Consider the following 23,366-nt stretch of genomic DNA (forward strand, 5'->3'; position numbering starts at 1 on the left):
AAAAAAAAGGTTCTGAACAACATAGGGGCAGGATAGGAATAAAGACGCAGACATAGAGAATGGACTTGAGGACACAGGGAGGGGGAAGGGTAAGCTGGGACGAAGTGAGAGAGTGGCATGGACTTATATACACTACCAAATGTAAAACATATAGCTAATGGGAATCAGTCACATAGCACAGGGAGATCAGCTCGGTGCTTTGTGTCCACCTAGAGGGGTGGGATAGGGAGGATGGGAGGGAGGGAGACACAAGAGGGACGAGATATGGGGATATATGTATACATATAGCTGATTCACTTTGTTATAAAGCAGAAACTAACACACCATTGTAAAGCAATTATACTCCAATAAAGATGTTAAAGAAAATCTCTAATGAATTTCAAGTGGAAGCTACAGTGAAAAATCACACTGTTAGCAGTAGGACCTGGAGGTGAACGAATAAATGGAGACTGGCTATGCGTCTGGTAGGCACAAGAAGGGGTCATGACAAAGTCAGAGTTGTAATTGTAAGCACATTGATATTCCAAGGAAGGAACATCTCTGAACGAACAGAAGTAAAGTGGGAAAGAAATGCACTGACTAAAGAGACTGCAGTGATGCTCCCTGAATGGAGAAGGAAGGTATTGAAAATCATTAGCCTGAAGAGTACCTCTTTCTAATCATAGTGTGATGTATTCCTTGGGTATGTGGGAGCAAAGGGAAGGGCACGAACCAGGGTAGAAGGTGAAAGCCATAAGACCAGAGTGTGAGGAAGTGAGCTGTTCCAGGGATGATGCAGGAGAAAACACACCCAAGAGCAGAGAACAACGTCTTGGATCACTGAAGGGTCTAAGCACCTCACTGTAGGGCCACTCAATTCCACACCAGCCCTTCTCAGGATCTTTTGCTGGTTTCTCCTCAATTTCCGAATCTCTAAATGTTGCAGAGCCTCGGGGCTTGGTCCTCAGATCTCTTTCTTGTCTCTTAACACTCACTAACTGGTTGATCTCATCCATTATAATCCCTTTAAATACGGTCTACGTAGTGATGACACCCACATCTGTATATCCAGCCCTACATCCAGAATCAACTCCATATCTCCCCTTGGGTGTCTATCTAACAGGGATCTCAAACATTAGATGTCCCAAATCAAAGTCTTCATGCCCTGCTCCCTAAACCTGTTCCTCCTACACTTCTTCCCATCTTGGAAAATGACAAATCCATTCTTCAAGTTACTCAGGCCAAGGACCTCATAGACATCTCTCTGGTCCTTCTCATTTCCTCACATCCTACGTCCAATCTGCCAGGAAACCCTGTTAAAGCCACCCTTGGCTCAGGTCTCAGTTCCACATTTATCCCCAATATTCCTTAATATTCCTACCAAAGCATCTAATATTGTAGTTTCCCTCTTAGTGGCTTTACATTTTGGTGCTGTACTTTCCTGCCATAAACTGAGATTGGGAGACTTGAATAAAAATAAGATCATCAAAATGGGGAGGAAGGGGAATAAACAAGTATTTTTGCAGCTTCTCTTTTGTTCCAGTTAGCACCCCTTAACCATTGATCCCAGGTGGGGTGAACAGCATCCTTGGGACCACGCTTCCACCAGGGCCGCCGAGGGCCCACACCATAGAGTTGGCTGGTTCCTCAATGACAGGACATCCTTCTCTCTCTCTCAAGGCCCCATTTCGGATGCCAAATCTCTTTCTGATAGATCTTCTTAGAGTTAGGTGAAAGCAAAGCAAGGGTATTCTCCTATGTTGAAATAACAGGCTGAAAGTTCTTGTCTAGACCTTGTAAAGTAGTTCTTAGCCTTTAAAAAATATGTATCATGGATGCTCTTTGATAACTTGATGACCCAAAGCATGTTTTGGTTTTTAGTATGTGTGGATATCAATTTAGGTTAAGGAAATTACATATTTAAAAAAGTAGGTGAGTAAACATCTAGGTTTTCATTAACAGAGAGAGAGCAGAATATGCAGTATGATTCTACTTGTAATATACATATCTAGATATGTTTTGTGTGCGTAAAAATGCTTGAAAGCCTATACAATAAAGTTGGAACTCTGAGGACTGGAATGGGAAGGACTGAGGAACTAGGGAAGGGGGTAAATATTCTTTTTTTTGAACTTTTTAAAGTACAGCTTTGTTGAGATATGGTTTATATACCATAAAATTCACCTTTTGAAGTAGACAATTTAGTGGTTTTGTTTTTTCACAGTTGTGCAACATCACTACTACCTACGAACTTTTTCATCATCCCCCAAAACTATGTACCCATAGCAGTCACTCCCCATCCTTCCGTCCTCCAGCCTTCAGCAACCAAATACGCTTTCTGTCCCCATGGGTCTGTCTACTGTGAACATGTTCTATAAATGGAATCATATAACATGAGGTCAGGGTTCATCCATGCTGTAGTCTGTATCAGCACTTCGTTCCCTTTTATTGCCAAATTATGTTTCATCAGATGGATATACCACATTTTATCTACTCATCAGTTGAGGGATATTTGGGTTGTTTCCACTTTTTGGCTATTATAAAGAATGCTCCTATGAACATTCGTGTATGGGTTTTTGGTGGACATAAAAATTACCTTATACTTAATGTATGTTTTTTACTGTGTATTAAAACACATGTAAAACATGTATTTACTTTAAAAATATAGACACTAAAATTTTTAAAATGTGGTGAAGACTACAACTCAGGTCATTGACATATGACTTTCATTTTACAATATAATTTGCATCTATCTTACCTATTTTTAGCTGGTTTCCAGAACTCTTTCACTACAAAAGATTTGCCTTCAAAATGAAATGCATTTGATAACTTATATAGTAGCTCAACCTTTTTACTGAGGGTGTCCCTGCTGTGTCTTACTACCAGTCAGCTGTAAAACAGAAGATTTGCCTTGATGGTATTCACTGAGTACAAAAGTGACACCTCCTTCAGTTTTAATTGCCTTAATTATTCACCTACTCAATCTCCTTGCTTCTTTTTTTCCCATTCAAATAGGAATAAAATATAGAGGAGTTTTATCTTCTGAAAAACCCACTGATCTCACAATCCTTTAGTATTTCGCTGTATAGTTTCATTTAAAACTTATTCAACTATTCAAAGTTCTAACAATATTTAAAATGACATCAATACATAGCAAATTTTGGACCTACCTAATGTTGGAGTTAAATTTCTAAAAAGTACACTGGTTGGCAAAATCATGACCAACGAGATCAAGGTCTTATGGAGAATTAGGGGTTGGGAAAAACCAATAAAAATGACATTACATGCGTTTAAAAACCTACAGCAAATAAAAGCTCTAAGAGTCACCACTTACCGTGGCTAAACTAAGGTGTCCATAAATACAAATACTGTGGATTTGAAATCTGGAGTAAAACCATAGTGCTGTAATGTTAAATGCATTGGCAATAGCCATTTCTTTACTTCAAATTTCTCCCTGTCTGGTTTAGATGGAATTTCATGGCCTATCAATTCAAATACACTCTTCTCAGTTCTCCAAACTCCATCTTCCTTTTTTGCCAAACTCTCAGGAAACATGCCAACTCCTAGGTGAATCTGACTCTTCATGTCTGCACCTCTCCAGCCCCTCCACTGGTTCCATATGGAGACGGGCTCCCTTCCACCCTGGCCTCCAAAGACACCTCAACACTGCCCAGCAAACCTCAGCCATGAGCTTTTCAAAACTTCTCATCTGATCTAACCTCACCCACTGCATCTCTGCCTTCACTCTCAAGAGATGCCCTTCTCAGAAAGCAGAGCCAAAGGAGAGCAGTTTAAGATAGAGGTTGAATGAGCTGACGATAAAGACCCTGGCCCTCTGTGAGCTGTAGGGCAGGGACGTAAAGAACCAAGTGTTCATCTCTGCTGTCACAGGGCCTGAGTTTGGGGTTAAATCACTGACTGGCTTAGCGGCTCTGGGTAAAGCATGCGGCCAGCCTGACACCAATCCTCCTCAAATGTGCCATCACGTTATCACTCTCTGAAGACTGCTTTAAGAATCAAAATAAAGCATGTGTGAATACTTTATTATAAACATTAAAGGGCTATACAGATAATAGTTGGTTTTTTGTTCGGTTTTTTGGCTGCACTGTGTGGCTTGTGGGATCTAGTTCCCTGACCAGGAATAGAACCCGTGCCCCCTGTAGTAGAAGCGTGGAGCCCTAACCACTGGACTACCAGGGAATTTCCAAATAATATTTTAAATAGTGATTTAAAAATCTGTCCCAAGGAAAAACAACTTCAATTACACTAGTTAAAATTTCAGAATTCTTGTATAGTTCTTATGACTTGAAGTTTTTACATCATATACAGTGTGATTTCATTTTTGTAAAGCTCAAAATAATATATGATAAATTATATTTTTAAGAAGATATTTCCTTTAGATACATGAAAGTGTGACAGTGCTTTTTATGGCATCATTTTATTTCATCTTTGAACCAAGTGATTCCTAAGATATCATCTAGCTGTAGGTGTTTACTGTTCTATGCTCTCAATTGGTACTGGCAGTCAATTGGAAAACTTAGTTTTTAAACAATATACTATCTGGTCTATTTTCCTCGACTATACTTTCACTATAAAAAATATAGAATAAGGTTACACTAAATGTTTTGATACTAATAGATACTATAAATTGACTTTTAGTGAGTGCTGTCAAGGATAAGAGAATTTATTGAATAAACAGTAAAAATCGTGTGTTAGCAAGTGGACTGAAAGTAGGGGCTAAATAAAACACGAGCTGTATGTGCTCTAAGCCATCACATATACTGGAATCTTAAAACGCAATGGAAGACTGACTGAAACTTGTTGTAGGGCCTGGAGAGTTCTGAAGAGTTTAGTTACTAGTGACTTCTGTGTGACAAAGTTTTTGGAGCTATCTCTCTCCATATACGAGCTCTCTTGAAATTTGAGATCTGTTGAAATCAACTACCCTTGTTGTTAACAGAAGTGAAACATTAAAATATTAATTTCTCTGAAAAATGATTGTGCCTTATTCCTTGTGATTTAGAAAGAAATAAAGTTGAAACTGGTGGTTTCAATTAATTCTGTGACTGCCTTTTATGTTGGCAAGAAAGAACGAGCAGTTCTTTGCTTTTATTTTTTTTTCAAAATGAACCCACATTGGGCTTCCCTGGTGGCGCAGTGGTTGAGAGTCCGCCTGCCGATGCAGGGGACACGGGTTCGTGCCCCGGTCCGGGAAGATCCCACATGCCGCGGAGCGGCTGCGCCTGTGAGCCATGGCCGCTGAGCCTGCGCGTCCGGAGCCATTGCTCCGCAATGGGAGAGGCCACAACAGTGAGAGGCCCGCGTACCGCAAAAAAAAAAAAAAAAAAAAAAATGAACCCACATTATTTATTTTGCTTTTTTAATTCCTAAAATATGCTTGTTGCCAAGCATTCCATTTAAATGAGTAAAAAGAGAGAGAGGGGAGAAAAACTTGTTTACTGGTCAAATTTTAGACTACTATGGAAAAGTCTTGCTGAATCTAGACTAATGTAATTGGCCTTAAATGTCAAAATGAGCTTGAATGTAATTAGAAGCAAAGCAGAAATCAAAATGTTATGCCTATTCCAGCAGCAAATTACTTTAAGTAGAGTCTACACTTAAATATAATTTCAAGAGTAAAAGGAAAGATGGCAGCAGCTCATTTGCAAAACCTAGTGAATTTTTTCTAGTTATGAAAGTGAATGTAGGTATATCTGATCATCTCTTTTCTTACACACGGCCGTGCTTGGGTTAACTTCTACATATAACACCATAAATGACCATGTAGACCAAACCATAGATTTGTACAGTCTCCTAGGATTCTTTCAGGGTAAGATTTAAGAACATGAGAAGAGACACTGAGCCATGACTAGCATTTATACAGTGCTTTGCAGCCCCCAAAGCAGTTCATGTCCATTATTTAGAGTAATTTCAGCAATAATCTTGTGTTAGTTACTGTACATTTTGCAGATGGGTAACTGAAATACAGAAGCCTTAAAATGACTGATCCAGGTTGGCAGGTAGCAAGCGATGTTTCTGGGTCTCTAGGCTGGAATCTGTTGATTTCAAATTCCTGCTGTCCTTTTGGATATTACAGGTAACAAGACGTCTTAATATCTAGTAATTGCTGATTTCCTTTCCTTATCTAAATTACTAAAACAAACAATGCTCTAGTCTAAATCATATTTAAAATTGTTACCTCCTTTGTCTAGCACGGTACTGAGTACATATCTGAAACTCTGTTATTATGCTCAACTGGTTAATAAAAATTACATATCTCCAGTATTTTTTATGCTTTGCTAAAATAAGCTTCACTTGTTACCATTTTTCCAAATGAAAAAGACACAACCTTTTCAATTTCATGAGAATCTAAAATTACAAACTGTCTTTTAATAATAAAAATATTTTAACAATTTAAGACTTAAACGTTAAAGTTCCTATATTAGAAACACTTATCTTAAGGAAAAAAGATCGAGATAAACTGAATGAACTTATATTTTCCCCCTAACAATCTTTCTTGCAGAGCATGATATTTTTAGTTGAAAGGTATACTTCCCACCGATTATGTTAAAATAATTTTGAAATGCAACCATCTAGCTGACGGTACAAACAGCTGTGAAAATGAGACCTGGAGATTTATGCAAATAGGAGACTTCTGAATTAATTTTCCTCATAGAACAGACTGTCAAGTTTCTTGAAGTATTTATGCCCTAATCTCTTAATTAGCGATTTTGCTAATGTCAGTCATATTAAATTTTCATAATGTAAATGATGCATTTCACTGGCAAATATGTGCTATAAAATTACAGATGGGGCTTCCCTGGTGGCGCAGTGGTTGAGAGTCCGCCTGCCGATGCAGGGGACATGGGTTTGCGCCCCGGTCTGGGAGGATCCCACATGCCACGGAGCGGCTGGGCCCATGAGCCATGGCCGCTGAGCCTGCGCGTCCGGAGCCTGTGCTCCGCAACGGGAGAGGCCACAGCAGTGAGAGGCCCGCGTACCGCAAAAAAAAAAAAAAAAAAAAATTACAGATGAAAGTTAATATTTTACTTTGGGTGCAACAGAGATTTAGTAACATATACAAAAGAGACAGTGCTCCTAAGAACACAGATGTACGTCTTACTGTGAAATAAAACTGAGGATTTATTCAGAAAACTTTTGTAACTAAAATACCACCGAGTCTACACAGGAAATTTCCCAGTGTTTTTTTACTATCCACTTGTAGAACTATGCCCAAGAACAAGGTTTTCCTATTTGGCTTCAAACAGAAAGCAGCATCAGTCAGGAAATGCTTATATTTTTGCATACTAAAAAACCCCACACTTTGGAAATGGTTTGCCTATTTTTTGCTCTCTTTTAATGGGCTTTGATTTCTCATTTCTCTTCAATCTAAGTTCACAAATAAGAAGCTTCACTGCCAATTATATTGTCTGCTCTTTTCTATTGCAAACATACATTTCAAAACCTTGCTTCTATCTTGATAGTGCTTATTTAGTACTCTAACGCCTTGAAAATAAAGTTGATAGTTGTTTACCAATAAATATTTAATTGCTATGACTTGAATTTAATAAAGTTGATTTTATAAGTCATAAACTAAAATTTGTCTTATTATACATCTGAAATTAGTCTTATACAATTTGCATATCCCTGTTATATCTATACTTTCCTTCATTTAAAATTTTACCAGCTAATGTTCTTGTTATTTTAAAAAGAGATAATTATTTTTCTTACTGATGTATAATTATAAATTAAGCTTTTATATCTATCTGTCTACCAACTTACCTATCTCCATTTTTCTAAACCAAGAAGCCATTCATTGTACAAAATTTGGAAGTACAAAAAGGCATAAAGAATAAAATAAGTTACTTATAATTCAAACGAGGTTGTATATATTTTTTAGAATTTGTTGTAGAATTTGAAAATTCTACCAGTTTGTTTTTCCCTAGGGATATACATGTACTGGAAACAAAATTGAATCCAGCTGCAAATACAGTGTTGTTTTAGGGTTCTTTGCTTGATTTTTGGTCATCACCACTTACGTCACCCATGACTAACCTCATTAAACATTCTGTAAAAATACAGTTTTGATAACTGTATAATATGTCACCATATTCAAAGTTTACTTAGACATTCTATTATGATTGGACATTCAAGTTGTTTTAAAATTTTCACACTGATAAATAATGGTACAAAGAGCAATTTCTTTGTGTGAGAGGCTCTTCTGTTGGCAATGAGCATTATCATTAACCAAAAACCAAAATAACGAACAAACCTTGTCCATTTGACATGTTCTTACTAATATGTGTTACAAATTATGGTTGTACCGTCACATTTTCCTTTGTTTTTAAAAACTACCTATGGTGATTATTTTTGACTTGTTTGAAAATTCAAATGTATCCTTCTTCTAGGCCTAAAAAGTCCCTGACGATCTAAGATGAAAGATGGTATTTTCTTTGCTTTCTACATTTTTACACTTTAAATATCCTTGCTCTAATTTACCAGGGAGTTATTTTGGTACATAGTATGAGAGAGCTTTGGTATCCCCAACATTACTACTAATAATTAGTCTTTTAATCATTCATTGTGATCCTTTCTTTGTCATATGTTTTTTCAATGGATATATATGTTTGCCCATTCATCTGTATGTTAACCCTAAATCATACTCTTTTAATTATTGTAGCCGTATACAGTTTCTTGTTGGTTCTCACTGCTTTTTTTTAATAGCATCTATAATGTGGGGAAAATACTTCCTTAACAGGGTAGTTTTGGGGATTCCATTACATATATGTAGATATCTATGTATGTATGTGTATCTCTTTCTTTCTATAAATGTCTATCTATGAAAAGTTCTTGCTATAGGGACCTCACAGGTAAAAAATACTTAAATCCAGTAATTATTACTATTAATAATAATGACCTCTGGGGAAACGTTTCTCTAGACTTAATCAGAGATAATTACGCTTCTCTAGAAACTAGTTTGTTTTTACCTCATAATCATTGTTTAATCTATTTCGGTGTATATTTGCTCTAGGAAACATGGACGTCCTCATGATGAACTTTAGGGTTTGTTTTTGCTTCCACTGTAATTTTGATTTTGTTTTCCCTTTAGATTAATTCTTTTAAATTCTGCTTAAATTTATTGGACCTAGGTATAATTCTTGTTGGATACATTATAGCCTATTTGGATTAAGGCAAAATAGAATAAACATTTCTTTCCGTGTATTGCTCAACTGCCTGCAATTTAAGTCTATTATTATTTATTTAGTTGAATAATGCAGAAATTTGCATTCTTCCTCGTGCTCCAAGATAGTATTCCCTTTCCTTTATTTTGCTGTACTTTCCATAATCCTCCAATTGGTTTTACTTCCTTTTTTCAATCAACCTGAAACGACATGGCTTATCCAAAGAGACACGAAGTGTGACATTTGCCTACATTGTTAGTGGAATTCTCTTTCTGGTCATTCATATAACTATGCATGCTTTATTGTCAAATTTCTGGAGTTTTTCTTTCAGAAATGTATCCAGTACATTTCTGTTGGATTGAGGTGAGATTTTTGACCTTTGCTCACTGCCTTATTCCTGAGATTCTGAATTGAATTAATGGCACATGGAAAACTAAAATAACAACAAAAACAATACTACAGACTTAAGTCTGAACTAGTTACCAGGGTTCTTTCTATATCTAGTCCCTGCCTATACTGTTTTTCCCCTTTTGTATTGCACAATGTAAGATTACAGGATGCAACCCATCCACTGCCACTTGCCTAGTACAGCTCCCTTCGCCCCGACACCCCACCCCGCCCCCATCTGCACACACATGTACTCAGCTACATGCATGCTCACTCGTATGCACACATATATTTTTATCCTGTCTTGTTTCCTAGACATTAAGGTTTTAACATTGATTCATAGAGAAGATGTTTGAGAAGGCTGGAGAGAATCCTCTGTAGAGGTAGGCAGTTGTACCCAAGGGGTGGGCAGTGGGGAAAGAATGAACCTACACATCAGTCATTAAATGGTTCTGCATTTAGTCCCAGATGTGAAATAGTGAATGATAAGCTATTTCAGATTCCAGCAGTACTCTTATTTATAATTTTTTACTTTTTGCATTTTTGTTGAAAGTTGCAAAGGGTGAGTAAAAAGAATAGTCAAAACCAGAATGGGGGTGGATTTTTAAACTTTCAGTGCAACACAGAAAACTGAATGCTTTCTGTACAGTTAATGCCCAATGATTTACTGAGGGATACTTTTATGTTGGGCTATATGATTATTGCTAGGAATTTAGTGTTTCATGCTAAGAAGCTGGATTTCCACATTATTTAAGAAAAACACTAGTTGCTACTGCTTATTGATTCCCTGTTACATTGTCAGCACAATGTTAACTAGTCTGAATATATTATATCCTTTAAACTTTCTAATAATCCTCTAAGATATTTACTGTTGTTCTGTTTTTATTATATGTAACCACGAGAGACTAGTCGAAATGTCTGACTATAGATTGTATTTTTTTGTAAGCAAGACTCAACAAAGTATTTAAAATATAGTTAGCTTTTCATCAGTGAAAATATGCTCACAGAAACTCATCTTAACTGAAGGAGACACACACATATTCCTCATTAATAACTCTTACTGGTTTTTGAAGTTGGTGCAATGGAGTAGACTGATTATTAAAATAATATTTATGTAATATGGTAACTACTAGTTGGAAAACTACAAATAAGATTGAAACGGAGCAGGACCCTATTGTCCTTGCCCCCCATGTCCTCAGCCTGCCTTTTGTTTGTGGAAAAACTTTAGCCAAAGAATAAGTTTAATCAGAGAAGTGAGAAAATGCAGAAACAAAGGAAAACAGCCCAAGGAGACCAAATAATGATAGTTTAGTCATCAAGCATAGTCAAGGACATTTAGTTCCTCCTTAAGGGCTACAGATAATATTCTGAGCCATATCCTGTGAGCTGTCTTATAGAGACTGAAACCACCACCAGGTGGAAGAAGTTAACTACATGATGATCAGGCTGTAGCCATGACATAAGCTGCCACAATTCCGAGAACAGGCCTCAAAGAAATGGGGACAAACCGACCCTGGAACTGAAGATTAACTGTACCTAAAACAATCAAGATGACACTGGTCAGACCACCGATGACCAATGTCAAGATGACGGTCAGAGCTGACTATGCTGTTTCTGCATGTAGCCCCTCCCTCCGCCTATAAAAATTCTTGCCCCCTGATTGTCAGTGGGGGGAGTCGGCCTTTGCACAGGAGTCTGCCTTCACCCCCCGTTGCCAGCATCCAAAATAAAGCGAACTTTCCTTTCCACCAACCTGGCCTCTTTAATGGCTTCTGAGCTGCAAACAGCCGGACCCCACTTTCAGTTGCAAGATGACTGGTAGAAAACTACCAAAATATGACAAGGTGCAAAAAAAGGTTCTCCCCCAAAGAATATGCTTCTGGGATCAGGGGTAGGACTAGAAGGATGCTTTATTCAAGAAATGTCATAATTCCTGGAATACTGAAGTTCAGTGGTAAATGATATCAACACACAGCCACAGGAAAAGATATGGCCATTTCTGTGTGATTCATGCTGCGTTCAAATCGTCCTCCAAGAGGAAGAGCACGGGATAGTATTTTATCACTATGCCACTGATGAATCACCACAAATATAAATTCAAATAGAAGCCAAAGAACCTCAGATGCTATAGCAGAAAGGAAATAGAGTTAATTTTTCAGGTTTTATGAGGGAAGTGGTTACATTAAGCTATATATTGCATTACTTTAAAACTTAAACCAAATTGCTAGTTTCTATTGCAGGGCCATGTCCAGGCACGGATGACAATTTGGCTTAAAGCCTCAGATGGGACTGACTTTATGAGACTGTGGAAGATTTGACACAATAGTGGTCACACAGACAAAATAAAAAATTACCTCCCCTACTTCCCTGAGGATGCCAGAAGTTCTGCAACTGATCGTAAATTTTTGTCTTTGGTCAATAAAGGTGAGTCTTGTGCAATGAAAAACCTCCTCAGAGAAATAACGTTTTTTTCAGTGTAAACTTCGTCAAAATAGCTCTTCCGCTATTCTCCAGGAAAAATAACAAAGAAAGTAAAAATCTTCAATGGCTCCCCCGTGTCACAATCCCAACCTCGGAAGACACCCAATGGTCAGGCTCCAGCCCGACACTGCAGTTCCTTTCACACTGTGATTCTCCATGTCTCTGATTTACTCACTCGGTTTTCCTTATATAGAATACTCTCATTTAATGCCATTACCCAAATCCTCCTGGGGAATCATATTTACCCCTGACGACAACTCTTCATAAAGCTCTGCAGACTTCCTTCCCTGGAAGCAATCTCCTCCTCTCTTATTAAAATGAAACGATAGCTGGAAGCACAATACATAGCATATAATAGGCTCCCGGAAATTTTTAAATACACTCCAGGATATCTTTGATATTACTTTACAACTGACTACATCTATTGGAGCACATTTCACTTTCTGGCTTGAGCTCCTTCTTATGTTTCTACTAGGGGATAAGTTGAGTTCGTCCTTATGTGCTCAACTCTGCTGTAAGTGAAAGTACGTTGGTTCATGTGTGGCCATCGCATAGCTCCATCACATGGAGAATGCTGTCTGAATTATAAACAACAACAAAATAGGCACACAATCTATTTAGTCTTCACTGTGAATGGAAATATGCAGTATTTGTGGAAAACTTCCGGGGGTGTAGCAGATGAGGGGAGTATAAACATTAGGATATAAGAAACAAAGTGGAGATAATATCTGTAATGCAAGCAAATACAAAGAGATGTATACACATGAGGATATAAGAATAAAAGTGGAGGGACTTCCCTGGCGGTCCAGTGGTTAAGACTCTGCGCTTCCAATGCAGGGGGCGCGGGTTCGATCCTTGGTCAGGGATCTAAGATCTCACGTGCTGTGCAGCGTGGCCAAAAAATAAAATTTAAATAAATAAAAATAAAATCTCTATTAAAAAAAAGAATCAAAGTGGAGATAATATCTGTAATGCAAACAAATGCAGAGAGATGTGAGGCTGCAGATGGGGAAAGCAGACGCTAGGATGCCTGGCCTTGGGTTGTGCCTATAGAAAAAAAAATAAAGCTATCTATCTGAAAGACAGTCAACAGAGTGGTTTTCTTTTTTCCTTTTTTGCCTCAAAAATTTATAACAGAACCTCAGTGTCTGATCGTACATGAGAAAAAATGATTTAAAAACCATAGGAGGGGCTTCCCTGGTTGAGAGTCCTCCTGCCGATGCAGGGGACATGGGTTCGATCCCCGGTCCAGGAGGATCCCACATGCCGCGGAGCGGCTGGGCCCGTGAGCCATGGCCGCTGAGCCTGCGCGTCCGGAGCCTGTGCTCCGCAATGGGAGAGGCCACAACAGTGAGAGGCCCGCATACCGCAAAAAACAAACAAACAAAAAAAAAACATAGGAAATTCTGGACAACATGAAACAGACATCCTTTAAAAGGCCTAGTTAAGATCCAGGAATATAATGGAAACTCCAGGACCAAAAACTAACGGGCAGCTTGAGTCAAGAAAAGGCACCTTCCCTAGGGGATTTATGAGCTCTGCTAGACTTTGGTTTTTAATGTCACGTCACACAAGGGGCAAAGTCATGGACCCCTGAAAGGTGGAGATTGCTAAGCTGGGTATTTACTGGGCTTCACTGGAGGCTGACCAGAAAAAAATTCAATGGCAAAAGGAGATGAAAAGGGAGCATGCGTGACTTGACTCGGGCACACATGTGGAATCGTACGATGACACAGCTGGCACCACAGAACTGTGGGGAATGGACAGACCAGTCAATAAATGGTACTGTGACAATAGGTTAGACAAACAGAAATAAGATTGTTCCCTATCTTATTACAGCAGCCACAAAAATCAATTCAGGTTAAACAAAGAACTAAATGTTTAAAAGCCGAACAAAGCCTGACAAGACCAAATATTGCTGAGTTGAAGCTGAGAACATTCTCCTATATTACAGATGCCAGATAAATTGGTAAAAGTACTTTGGAATGTAAGTTTATCACTATCTATTAAAGTTGAAGATATCTTTATTCTAAGACCCAGCAATTCCAGTCTTAGCTGCACACGCTAACAGTATTTTCACATGTGCAGAATTTCACAAGTGCAGAATTCAGATGTGTGCAAGTTAACATGCAATGTTCACAGCAGCACTGTTTCGAGTCACAAAATATTAGAAACACACCGCTCAAACCTGCATGCATTAGCTTTCTATTTCTGTGTAACAAGCCACAAATTTAATGGCTTAAAACAACACTCACTGATTATCTCACAGTTTCTGTAGGTCAGAGGTGTGGGTGGGGTGTAATTGGGTTCCCTGCTCAGGGTCTCAGATGCTGAAATCAGGGTGTAGGTTGGGCTGCGGTCTCATCTGGAACTTGGGGTCTTCTACCCTCATTTGGGTTGTTATCAGAATTCTCTTCCTGTGGTTGTAGGCCTGAGGGTGCTGGTTTCTTGCTCACAGCCCCCAGAAGCCACCCTCAGGTCCTAGCCACATGGGCCTTCACAACATGGCAGCTTACTTGTCCAAGGCCAACTGGAGACCCTCTCTTGTTTTGAATCTCTCTCTTCAGAAAGGGCCCAGTTCCTCTGATTAAGTCAGGCCCACCCAAGATAACCTCCTTTTTGCTTCACTCCAGTTCCATCATTAGCAACCTATTCCCAGGAGTGAAATCCCATCATATTCACAAGTTCTGCCCAAACCCAAAGGGAAAAGATTATGTAGAGGGTCAGATGTCCTGGAAACCCATTTTAGAATTCACCTACCACACGGGAGAATGGGAAAATAAATTGTGCAATGTTTCTCTGAATAGTGTTCTCTCTCTCTCTCTATATATAATATGGTGCAATGTATAGTTGTACATTATACCCCAAGGGAAATAAATAAAATATAGCTACAAGTACTCATACTGGTAAATCTCACAAACAGTGTTGAGCAAAAAAAGCAATCAGCAGAAGAAACAGTGTGGTATGAGACCACATAAGGCGGGTTTAAATTACGCAAAAAGATATGTGATTCTCAGCTGATGCCTATATATGCACTCAAGGCATAAAGGGATGTACTAAGGACAAACATCAAATTCAGAAAAGTGGTTCTCTATGGGAAAGGGAGGAGAGGGATAAGGGGCATGTGCTCAAGGACTTCAGATCCATTGCTAATCTGCTTTTTGAACTGCATATGGCCACAGAAGAATACATTTTATTATTCTTTATATATCTTTGCATGCCTGAAATATATCATGAAAAATTAAAAATACATGGAAGACCAAACAATAAAAAACAAAAATTAATACAGATTTCGGCAATATAAATTGAACTAATTATCCTTTTGAAGGTAAGGTAAACCCTGAATTGATTAAAAATGTAGCAAATGGCAAACGCTGAAAAAGATTAAGGGGCAAGTTGTTCCTTCAAATTTCTCAGTAATTCTTTCAATGCAACTAAAAGCATCATTAGCCATTCTGGTGGTGAGAGGAAACAGGGAAATTAATTTGTAATTAAGTGTTTTATAGTATTTACTGCTTAAATTGTTTAACTGCTTTGGACATGGTTTTATAACTGAAAATTCAATAGAGCAAGTAATTAGTATTTAGAGAATGCAAATTAAGAAAACATATCAAATAAACAGTATTAAAATTCAAGTACCCTGTATTATGGAGGGTAGTGTATTTTTTATGAATAAAAACTATCCCCATTTGTAGGAATGCAAAACAACTGAGGCCTGCTTATTGTTATTTTAGTAGGAAATTAAAAGGAATAAAGATACTGAGCTATTTAAAGATCTACAGGGGATGTTTATTGCAAGTGTTTTAGCAACATAGAAGAAAGTTTCTTCATATACCAAGTAGGGGGATAAACAGAACAAAAACAGTGGTGAAATTGCGCACATGAGCTTTTGTCGGGCAACCAGGAGAAAACGCAAACTTTCTGTCTTTGTTACAGAGAGATGTGGCTCTTGCCTATAGCAACCTGTCTCATGACCTGTATGGGCTTTTCCTTCATGAAAAGCTAATCTAATTGTTCTCCTTATAATACAACCTATTAGTCCCAACAAAACAGGAACGGCGGGATACTGCCTCCCAGCAGGACTTGATCTTGTTATTTCTACTTAGCAGTGTGTCTGTTTTGTTCAAATTAGAAGAGAAAGTTATTGGCTTGAGATGACAAAGTTGTTTTATTAAATTGTGTCAATATGTCATTCTTTTTTTTCCCACTGAAAACATTCAGGCTCCTTTCCTCCATCTCACGGGGTTTTTGCTGAGGCTCCTCTGGCTGTTTCCTCTCTGTCTCTGCGTCCTGATGCTGCAGATCCCATGACACAGTGCTAATAAGTGCTCTGAGAGGTGTCAGGAGAAAAGAGCACAGTGCTGCCAACTTCAAGCTACTTGCAGTCTAGTAAAGAAGATGAGACCTTGCATACGTGTCGATGGTGTGTGACAGAAGTAACCATAAAGATGGGAAGCAGGAACCCAGTATGTGCCAGGCCCTATGCTGGCTGCTTGGCAGGTCCTATGTGGGCATCTTGGAAAGGAGCTGGGACCCAGATGCTTCCGGGAGAGAAATTAAACACCAGCCCTCCTCCTACTCTGTGTCTATCTACACAGCCTGTTTGCACAGGGCATATGGGAGCTTCAGAGGCAGAAATGAGTGAGAGAAATCTCGTCCAGGTTTTGGGTCTGACCATTGTAGTGGCTTCTGTGGCTGTCTCCCCAGTATCCATTTCTTCCCCTATGATGAATCCAAGCCAACCACCTTGACTCTAGCCATCTTGCCAGCAATTCATTTAGTAGTGACCAAGTGACCCAATCCTGCCGGATGAGAGAAGAGAGCTGGTTTGCTGTGGGGCAGAGCGGGGCGGAAGGCACTGGGAAAGGTGTCCTTGATTCTAAGGAGATCTGGGCGGAGGTGACCCTCCTTCTTCTAGATTTTATCACGAAGCCTGAAAATGTTGCATCCATTTTGTTAACACATGAAGACAACACATGGACAATGAAACTGCTTTGCTTTGCTAGGGCTGCTGGTACCCAAAACTGGGTGGCTTCAAACAGTGGGAATGTATTATCTCACAGTTCTGGAGGCGAGCCATCAGAAATCAAGGTGTCGGCAGGACCACGCTCCCTCTGAAGGATTCTCCTTGCCTCTTCTGCCTTGGGTGCTTGCTGACAATCCTTGGAGGTCCTTGGCTTGTAGATGTCATGACAATCACATGGCCGTCTTCCCCATGTGTGTCACATTGTCTTCTCTCTGTGTATGTCTGTCTCGGTGTTAAAATCTCCCCTTTTTATAGAATATCAGTCATATTGGATTAGGGTTCACCCTAGTGACCTCATTTTAACTTGATTATCTCTATTTCCAGATAAGGTCACATTTTGGGAGTACTGAGGGTTAGTATTTCAACACATCTTTTGGGGGCACATAAGTTAACCCATGACAACAACTGAGAGAATTTCAGTGAAAGACCCAGAGTCCTGGCTTCCCCAAGTCTACCTAATCCCTTGAATTTTGTGAGATAAATCCTTTTTGTTTAAGTTAGTTGGAGTCTAATTGTTTAAGTTAGTTGGAGTCAATTTTCTGCTACTTGCAGCCAAAGCATTCAGACAGAATTATGCAGACATTGCTGATGGGATGAGGGTAAGGGCAGTGATGGAGGCTGACAGGGGTCTCGGAGCTGTAGACAACAGCAGAAGAAGGCATCTGTCCTGTTGAGCCTGATACAGTGTGGAAGGATCGGAGAGGTTTGTTTTGGTCCAGGACTATTATTCATTCTTCATCCAAACACCTATTCACCAGCTACCCTGTGGCAAGGATTGTGCTAAAATGGAGGATTTAAATGAGCAAGATAGACGTTGTTAGGACTTCCCTGGTGGTCCAGTGGTTAAGACTCTGAGCTTCCACTGCAGGGGGTACAGATTCGATCCCTGGTCTGGGAACTGAGATCCCACATGCTGCGTGGCTAAAAAAAAAAAAAAAAAAAAAAAAAAAAAAAGGTAGACACCATCTCTGCCTTTGAAAGGTGTGTTGGGGGAAATCCTGAAATATGAGCCCAAAGAGGTAAATGGGGCCAGAGCGGAAAAGATACTGAAAACCCTATTAAAATGTTTGTTATCTTGAGGGAAAGGAGAATCTTGAAGTATTTTAAATAGGAGAGTGTCATGAGGCAATTTACATTGAAGAAGGATCAGTTTTACTGCAAATGGAGCACAGGCTGCAGTGTGGTCGAATGAGGCACGGAGACCCACTGGGGAACCGGTGGAATAATCCTAATCCCTTTAGTATCCTTTCACCTTTGAGTATCTCCAGAAGCACCTGGGGTCTTCCAGCGTAGATGGAGCTGCATCAGAGGGTCAACGCGCTGGGCGGTTACTTAGTGTGCCCGGGTGCTGTTGTCTCCTATGTCGCTCTGCCCCTTCAGGGTTTTCTCTTCTTGGGATGTGGAAGGGACACCAGCTTCCCAGGTCCATGTCAGCTCCTCTTAGAGGGGTCTCACAGCAGGTTGCTGGAGCCCAGGATACAATCAGGTCCAATCAAACCAGTGTTGGGTTTTACATCTAGTCCTGTTTCCCTAGAGAGACTATACCCCCCCCGGATGGCTGGGTCAAGGTCAGGTTCCAGAAACAGCCAGAGTAATGATCTCCCGGGCACAGATGCTGGGTCCCCTTCACCAAGAACGCTCCTCTCTTCATGACCGGTCCTCTCTTGAGCCTCTCACACCTTCCTGCAGTTGCTTCCTGCATCCCATGGTCCTGTGTGTGATGGGGGTTGCTAGCCTCCAAGATGGAGTGGATCCAAGTAAAGATAATACAAACAATTGCTGATTTTAAAAGTTCCGATTTTGCACTGGGATGGATCACGTGATTTTTCTTACAGAAAATCTGTTCTCCTAATGCGCTGTGCTTTGGCTAATAATATAATTAACCAACCTACCTCCACACCCAGCCACTGAGTAATGAGGGAGCTGTCCCATGAGGATGGAAGGGGACAAGGCCCGCAAAAATCTAGCATCGTCTGCCCTGTGTTTATAATCATCTTTCCTGATCATTTCATATCAGGCAAGTGCCACCAACAGATGATGCTTTATTTGGCTGGGAATGATAATGATGGCTTTTTGTAATTGTAATATTTCTAACATTTCTTGCAAGATTTGATTATGTTTCAGGAATTTAACTCTTAATTGCATTCATATGTAAGGAGAAATCTAGTCACTTCCCGTGTCAACGCTGTCAGCTGCTGTATAACTGATTAGAGGCCCCATAGTTGCTGGCTGCTTTCATTAAGATGGTCACAGTAATCAGGCGGAAAAGCACAACTGAGTAATTGGAGATCTGAAAATACAATGCTACTTGATTACAATTATGGCTGGGAAATTAGAGCAAATCCCAAGGGGCTAAGGCAGGACTGGATCTAAAGCAGCCTTGTCTTTAATACAGAGTAGCCTCTGTATTATGCCAATTTCAAATATATTATATAGGATATCACTTTTTTTTTCTTCTTCTTTTTTTTTTTTTTGCGGTACGCAGGCCTCTCACTGCCGTGGCCTCTCCTGCGGAGCACAGGCTCCGGACACGCAGGCTCAGTGGCCATGGCTCACGGGCCCAGCCACTCCGCAGCATATGGGATCCTCCCGGACCGGGACACGAACCCCTGTCCCCTGCATCGGCAGGCAGACCCCTAACCACTGCGCCACCAGGGAAGCAGGGATATCACTTTTTTAATGCTTTCTAAACCCAGAGTTGGGTTGTTTTTGTATATCATTCAACACACACAATGCTATGAGGGAAATACCATTTTTGCCTGTATTTTAGATGTGAAAAAATAAAAGCTTAAAGAATAATTCATTTGGTGTCACATAACTAAAAAGTGATGGAGCAGTAAGTATAGACTCTTATCCACGATGCTTTCATATGCAGGCCCACAGCCCTTATTCACAGCTTCAATATTCAGAACATTTTGAAAATACCCAAAGGTGTTTTGTTTGGTTTTGTCGGTAGCTCATTTAGTGGCAAAAGTCTGATCTGACCTAGGTCTTATTTATTGTATTTATTTACCCTTCTTTGTCTGAAGGTTGATGTTTCGCTAGAGAAATATTAATGTGTTTGTTACAGGGTGCTGATTCAGACAGCTGTGGAGGGTGATATCACCCTTACAATATCTAGAATATTCTGCACTCCAAAAATCATCTGGTTCAAAGAGGTTTTGGGTAAAGGATATAAAGTTGGTGGGGTGAAATGAGAGGAAAGGGCAAAAAATGAAGATAAGGTATGAAATTAAGATAGGTCTGTGTAATAAATAAAGGCTTGTTACCGTTTAGTACCCATTCCCCACCCCGGGCCTAGAACAATGGCTGACCCTTAGGGGGAGCTGAATTAAACTGGCCTGAGGGGCGGATGGTGATCATGATGGGGATGGCAGTCTGCTCTTTGTATTTACCCAGCGAGGGGGCAGTGAAGGGGCAGCCTAAGAGAAGGTGGCCTTGACGACAACACTGTCATCTTTGCTTACATCTCTCTATCCCTGGAGGAAGAGCTGGTCCCACTGTAGAGGAGTCTGGCTCCAGGCCAATCCTAAGTGACCCGACCACGGCCAGGGACCAGGCTTTGCCCGGCAGGCTCATGGGGAGGGGAGGGAAGCTGCCCTCCCCACATGGTCTTGGGGCACAGCTGTGCACTGCAGTGCCTGCAGGGAGTTTCAGGCAAGGACTCGGCCCCCAGGCTGCCCCGCTCCTGTGCACAGCGGCATTCCCAGCCCGCGTGCCTCTGCTCGGAGGTCTCCCCCACGCGGGGGCCTCAGCTGAGGCACTTTTCTCCATCCTGACTCAGTACATTTTCACTTCTAGCCCTTCGTCTAGTCATATCCCTACGCCCTACCCGGTTCATAAAAGGGCAGGAGCTTTGCCCAGAGCTCCTGGGCAAAGATCCCTCCCTCGTCACCGTGCCAGGGCTGGCGCACCTGCCCCTCACCCAGTGCTGTCCAGTGGGCAGAACGGGGCCTGGGCAGCGGTGCCGGTTCCTGCCTGCTGCCTGCACTGCGGCTGAAAGTGAACCAAGGCTCGCTGTGACTTTCGCCTCGGCTTGCTGTCCTACGAGACCACCTCGACACCTGCCCTGCCCCAGTGCCCTGCAGGCTGCCTTCAGAAGCCTTCTGCCAGCATCCTCTTTAGCTCACACATCTTTACTGCCCTCTCCTTGCGCTCTCTCACTGGCATTTAATCGTGATCACGCTTTCACCAACTTAAAAGTTCCTTGGCTTTATATCCTCCTCCTGTCAGCGACTGCCCTTTCTTATTTAAGTGCTGGAACAAGACACAGCTCAGTTCAACCTTCAGCACATGCTGTCCCCATGACCCAGAACACTGTTCTCTGTGCACCTCCTCTGGCTCCATCCAGCTGTTCCTCACTAACTTCCTGTTCCAGGGAGTCTTCCTGGATTCTTCCATTCCTGGTTATGGACCTCACCTCGGGGTTCCCAGAGCACCTTGTGTTTGCCTTTATCAAAGCCTGTCATGTTTTATGTCTACTTACTGGTTACCCACCCTCCACTGAGAATACCTGAAGACTAGGAACTTAATTGTTTATGTCTCAGGATGGCCAACACGGCCTGGCTCTTGATAGGCACTCAACAAATGCTTGGCAATGAGTAACACATTTAGTACAAGATTAAAACAAGTAATAACCCAGAGTATTTTAGTCTATCTGTTAAAATTTAAAAAAATAACCCAGGCTATGTTAGTCTATCTGTTACGTTACAGACACGTTTGCCCTCAAAGCTTATTTTTTTAAAAAATATATGTTGTTATTACCCCAAGGCTATAAAAATATCTATATATATTCTTTGCCTTGGTCATTATATTTTTTCATATTTCTAAATCCACATGGAGTTAAATTTCAGGATCCTCCTGATTAGGCGCTGTATCTTCTACACAAGTTCTTTATGGATTGACTGGTTTTTAACTTTCTTTTTAGCCTAAGTGAATTCTAACAAGAATACAGAGTTATGAACTAGATGATCTTTTAAAGACACTTCAAATCTGAAGAGTTTATGAAATTCATATATTGAAAATCAAAATTTCCTTCTAGATCATGCCTGACATAAAAATATATATGAACTGTAAAACAGATTTAAAATGTTAACTCTCACAAACACATAAAAGCAAACTTTAAACATTTTTAAATTAATAATTTTAAAGTTCTGCTATATTTTCATTTATAGGTACTAAGAACCCTATCTTCCATCTTTACTGGTTTCTGCATCTCATTCTATTAAGATTATTTCCAGAATTTTAGAATTGACACATAATCTGACCATGCTGAAAATGTTCTCAAACACCTGTATTCTGCAGAAAAGACCACTCTGAATATTAAAACTGAACTACTCCAAGTTACAGAAAAAGACAATATTTTAAAACCACTGTTAAAGTGAAATTACTTTGATATTGATTCAGAATAACTGAATTAAACCGACTGCATCTTTTGTTCTTACCCTTGGAAACGTCGTAAATCTATCCAGCTCTTCGACGAAGCAGAACATCTGCAGACTAATTGCCGACATAACAATCAAGAGGCTGGCAGTAAATACAACCAAACTTCCCAGCTTTTTTCCAGGACCAAATATCTTGTACACGAAGTCTTCTAATGCAGGTGAAATTTTAATAAGCCGAACTACCCGGAGAACCTATTGTGGGAGAGAAAAACACACACACTTGATCGTTTATTTATACTGAATCTTAAATAAGTTCATACTAAAATCTCATTTTTCATAGCACTCTATAAAATCACATTTAGCAATTAAATTAAACAATTTAATAACTAAGATATCAGTAGCTCAGTGACTGCCATATAGCAAGAACTCAATAAATCCCAAAGGAATGAAGGAAGGAAAATGGTGACAACTCAGTGTTTTAATGTATGATGTGATAATTCAAAGTGGCATTAATTAACACATATTGTTGAAATAAAATTGACATTTGTTCTAATGTTCAAATATCAAAGAAAACATTAGTTCAATATTAGGCATATTCACTGTCTCATAAAACAAACTTTCCTAGGGATTACTGTACATTCAAAAGGAAATTTTAAAAATCCATCTATCAAGGAGTCTTTACTCATGGCTGAGACTGCTACGCTAAGATCTATTCTATCCTTCCTTTAACTAATAGAACTTGCTGAATTTTAGCCTAGCAAGGCTACAGACTGCATTTTCCAGCCCCACTTGTATCTAGTTGTGGCCGGTGGACTAGGTTCAGACCTATGGAATGTGAAAAGAAGTGATTTTTGCATTTTAAGTTAAATAATTTGCCCTGGACACTCTTTTCATACCTTCCTCTGGCTGGGAAATTAAAACAACTGTAAT

The 23,366-nt window shown here is 40.0% G+C and overlaps 1 protein-coding gene across 5 annotated transcripts in view; it reads right to left on the reverse strand.

Moving 5' to 3' along the window:
* The window catches only part of NALCN (sodium leak channel, non-selective), a 293,846-nt gene that overhangs the window by 127,886 nt on the left and 142,594 nt on the right, over positions 1-23,366 (reverse strand). For all 5 annotated transcript variants that reach the window (XM_079902779.1, XM_079902778.1, XM_079902780.1 and 2 more), the window contains one exon: positions 22,497-22,688. In XM_079902779.1, coding sequence (XP_079758905.1) covers positions 22,497-22,688 — 192 coding nt within the window. The remainder of the gene's footprint in view (positions 1-22,496; positions 22,689-23,366) is intronic.

The sequence above is a fragment of the Stenella coeruleoalba genome (genome assembly GCF_951394435.1).
Source record: "Stenella coeruleoalba genome assembly, chromosome: 18".
NCBI classification, from domain to species: Eukaryota; Metazoa; Chordata; class Mammalia; order Artiodactyla; family Delphinidae; genus Stenella; species Stenella coeruleoalba.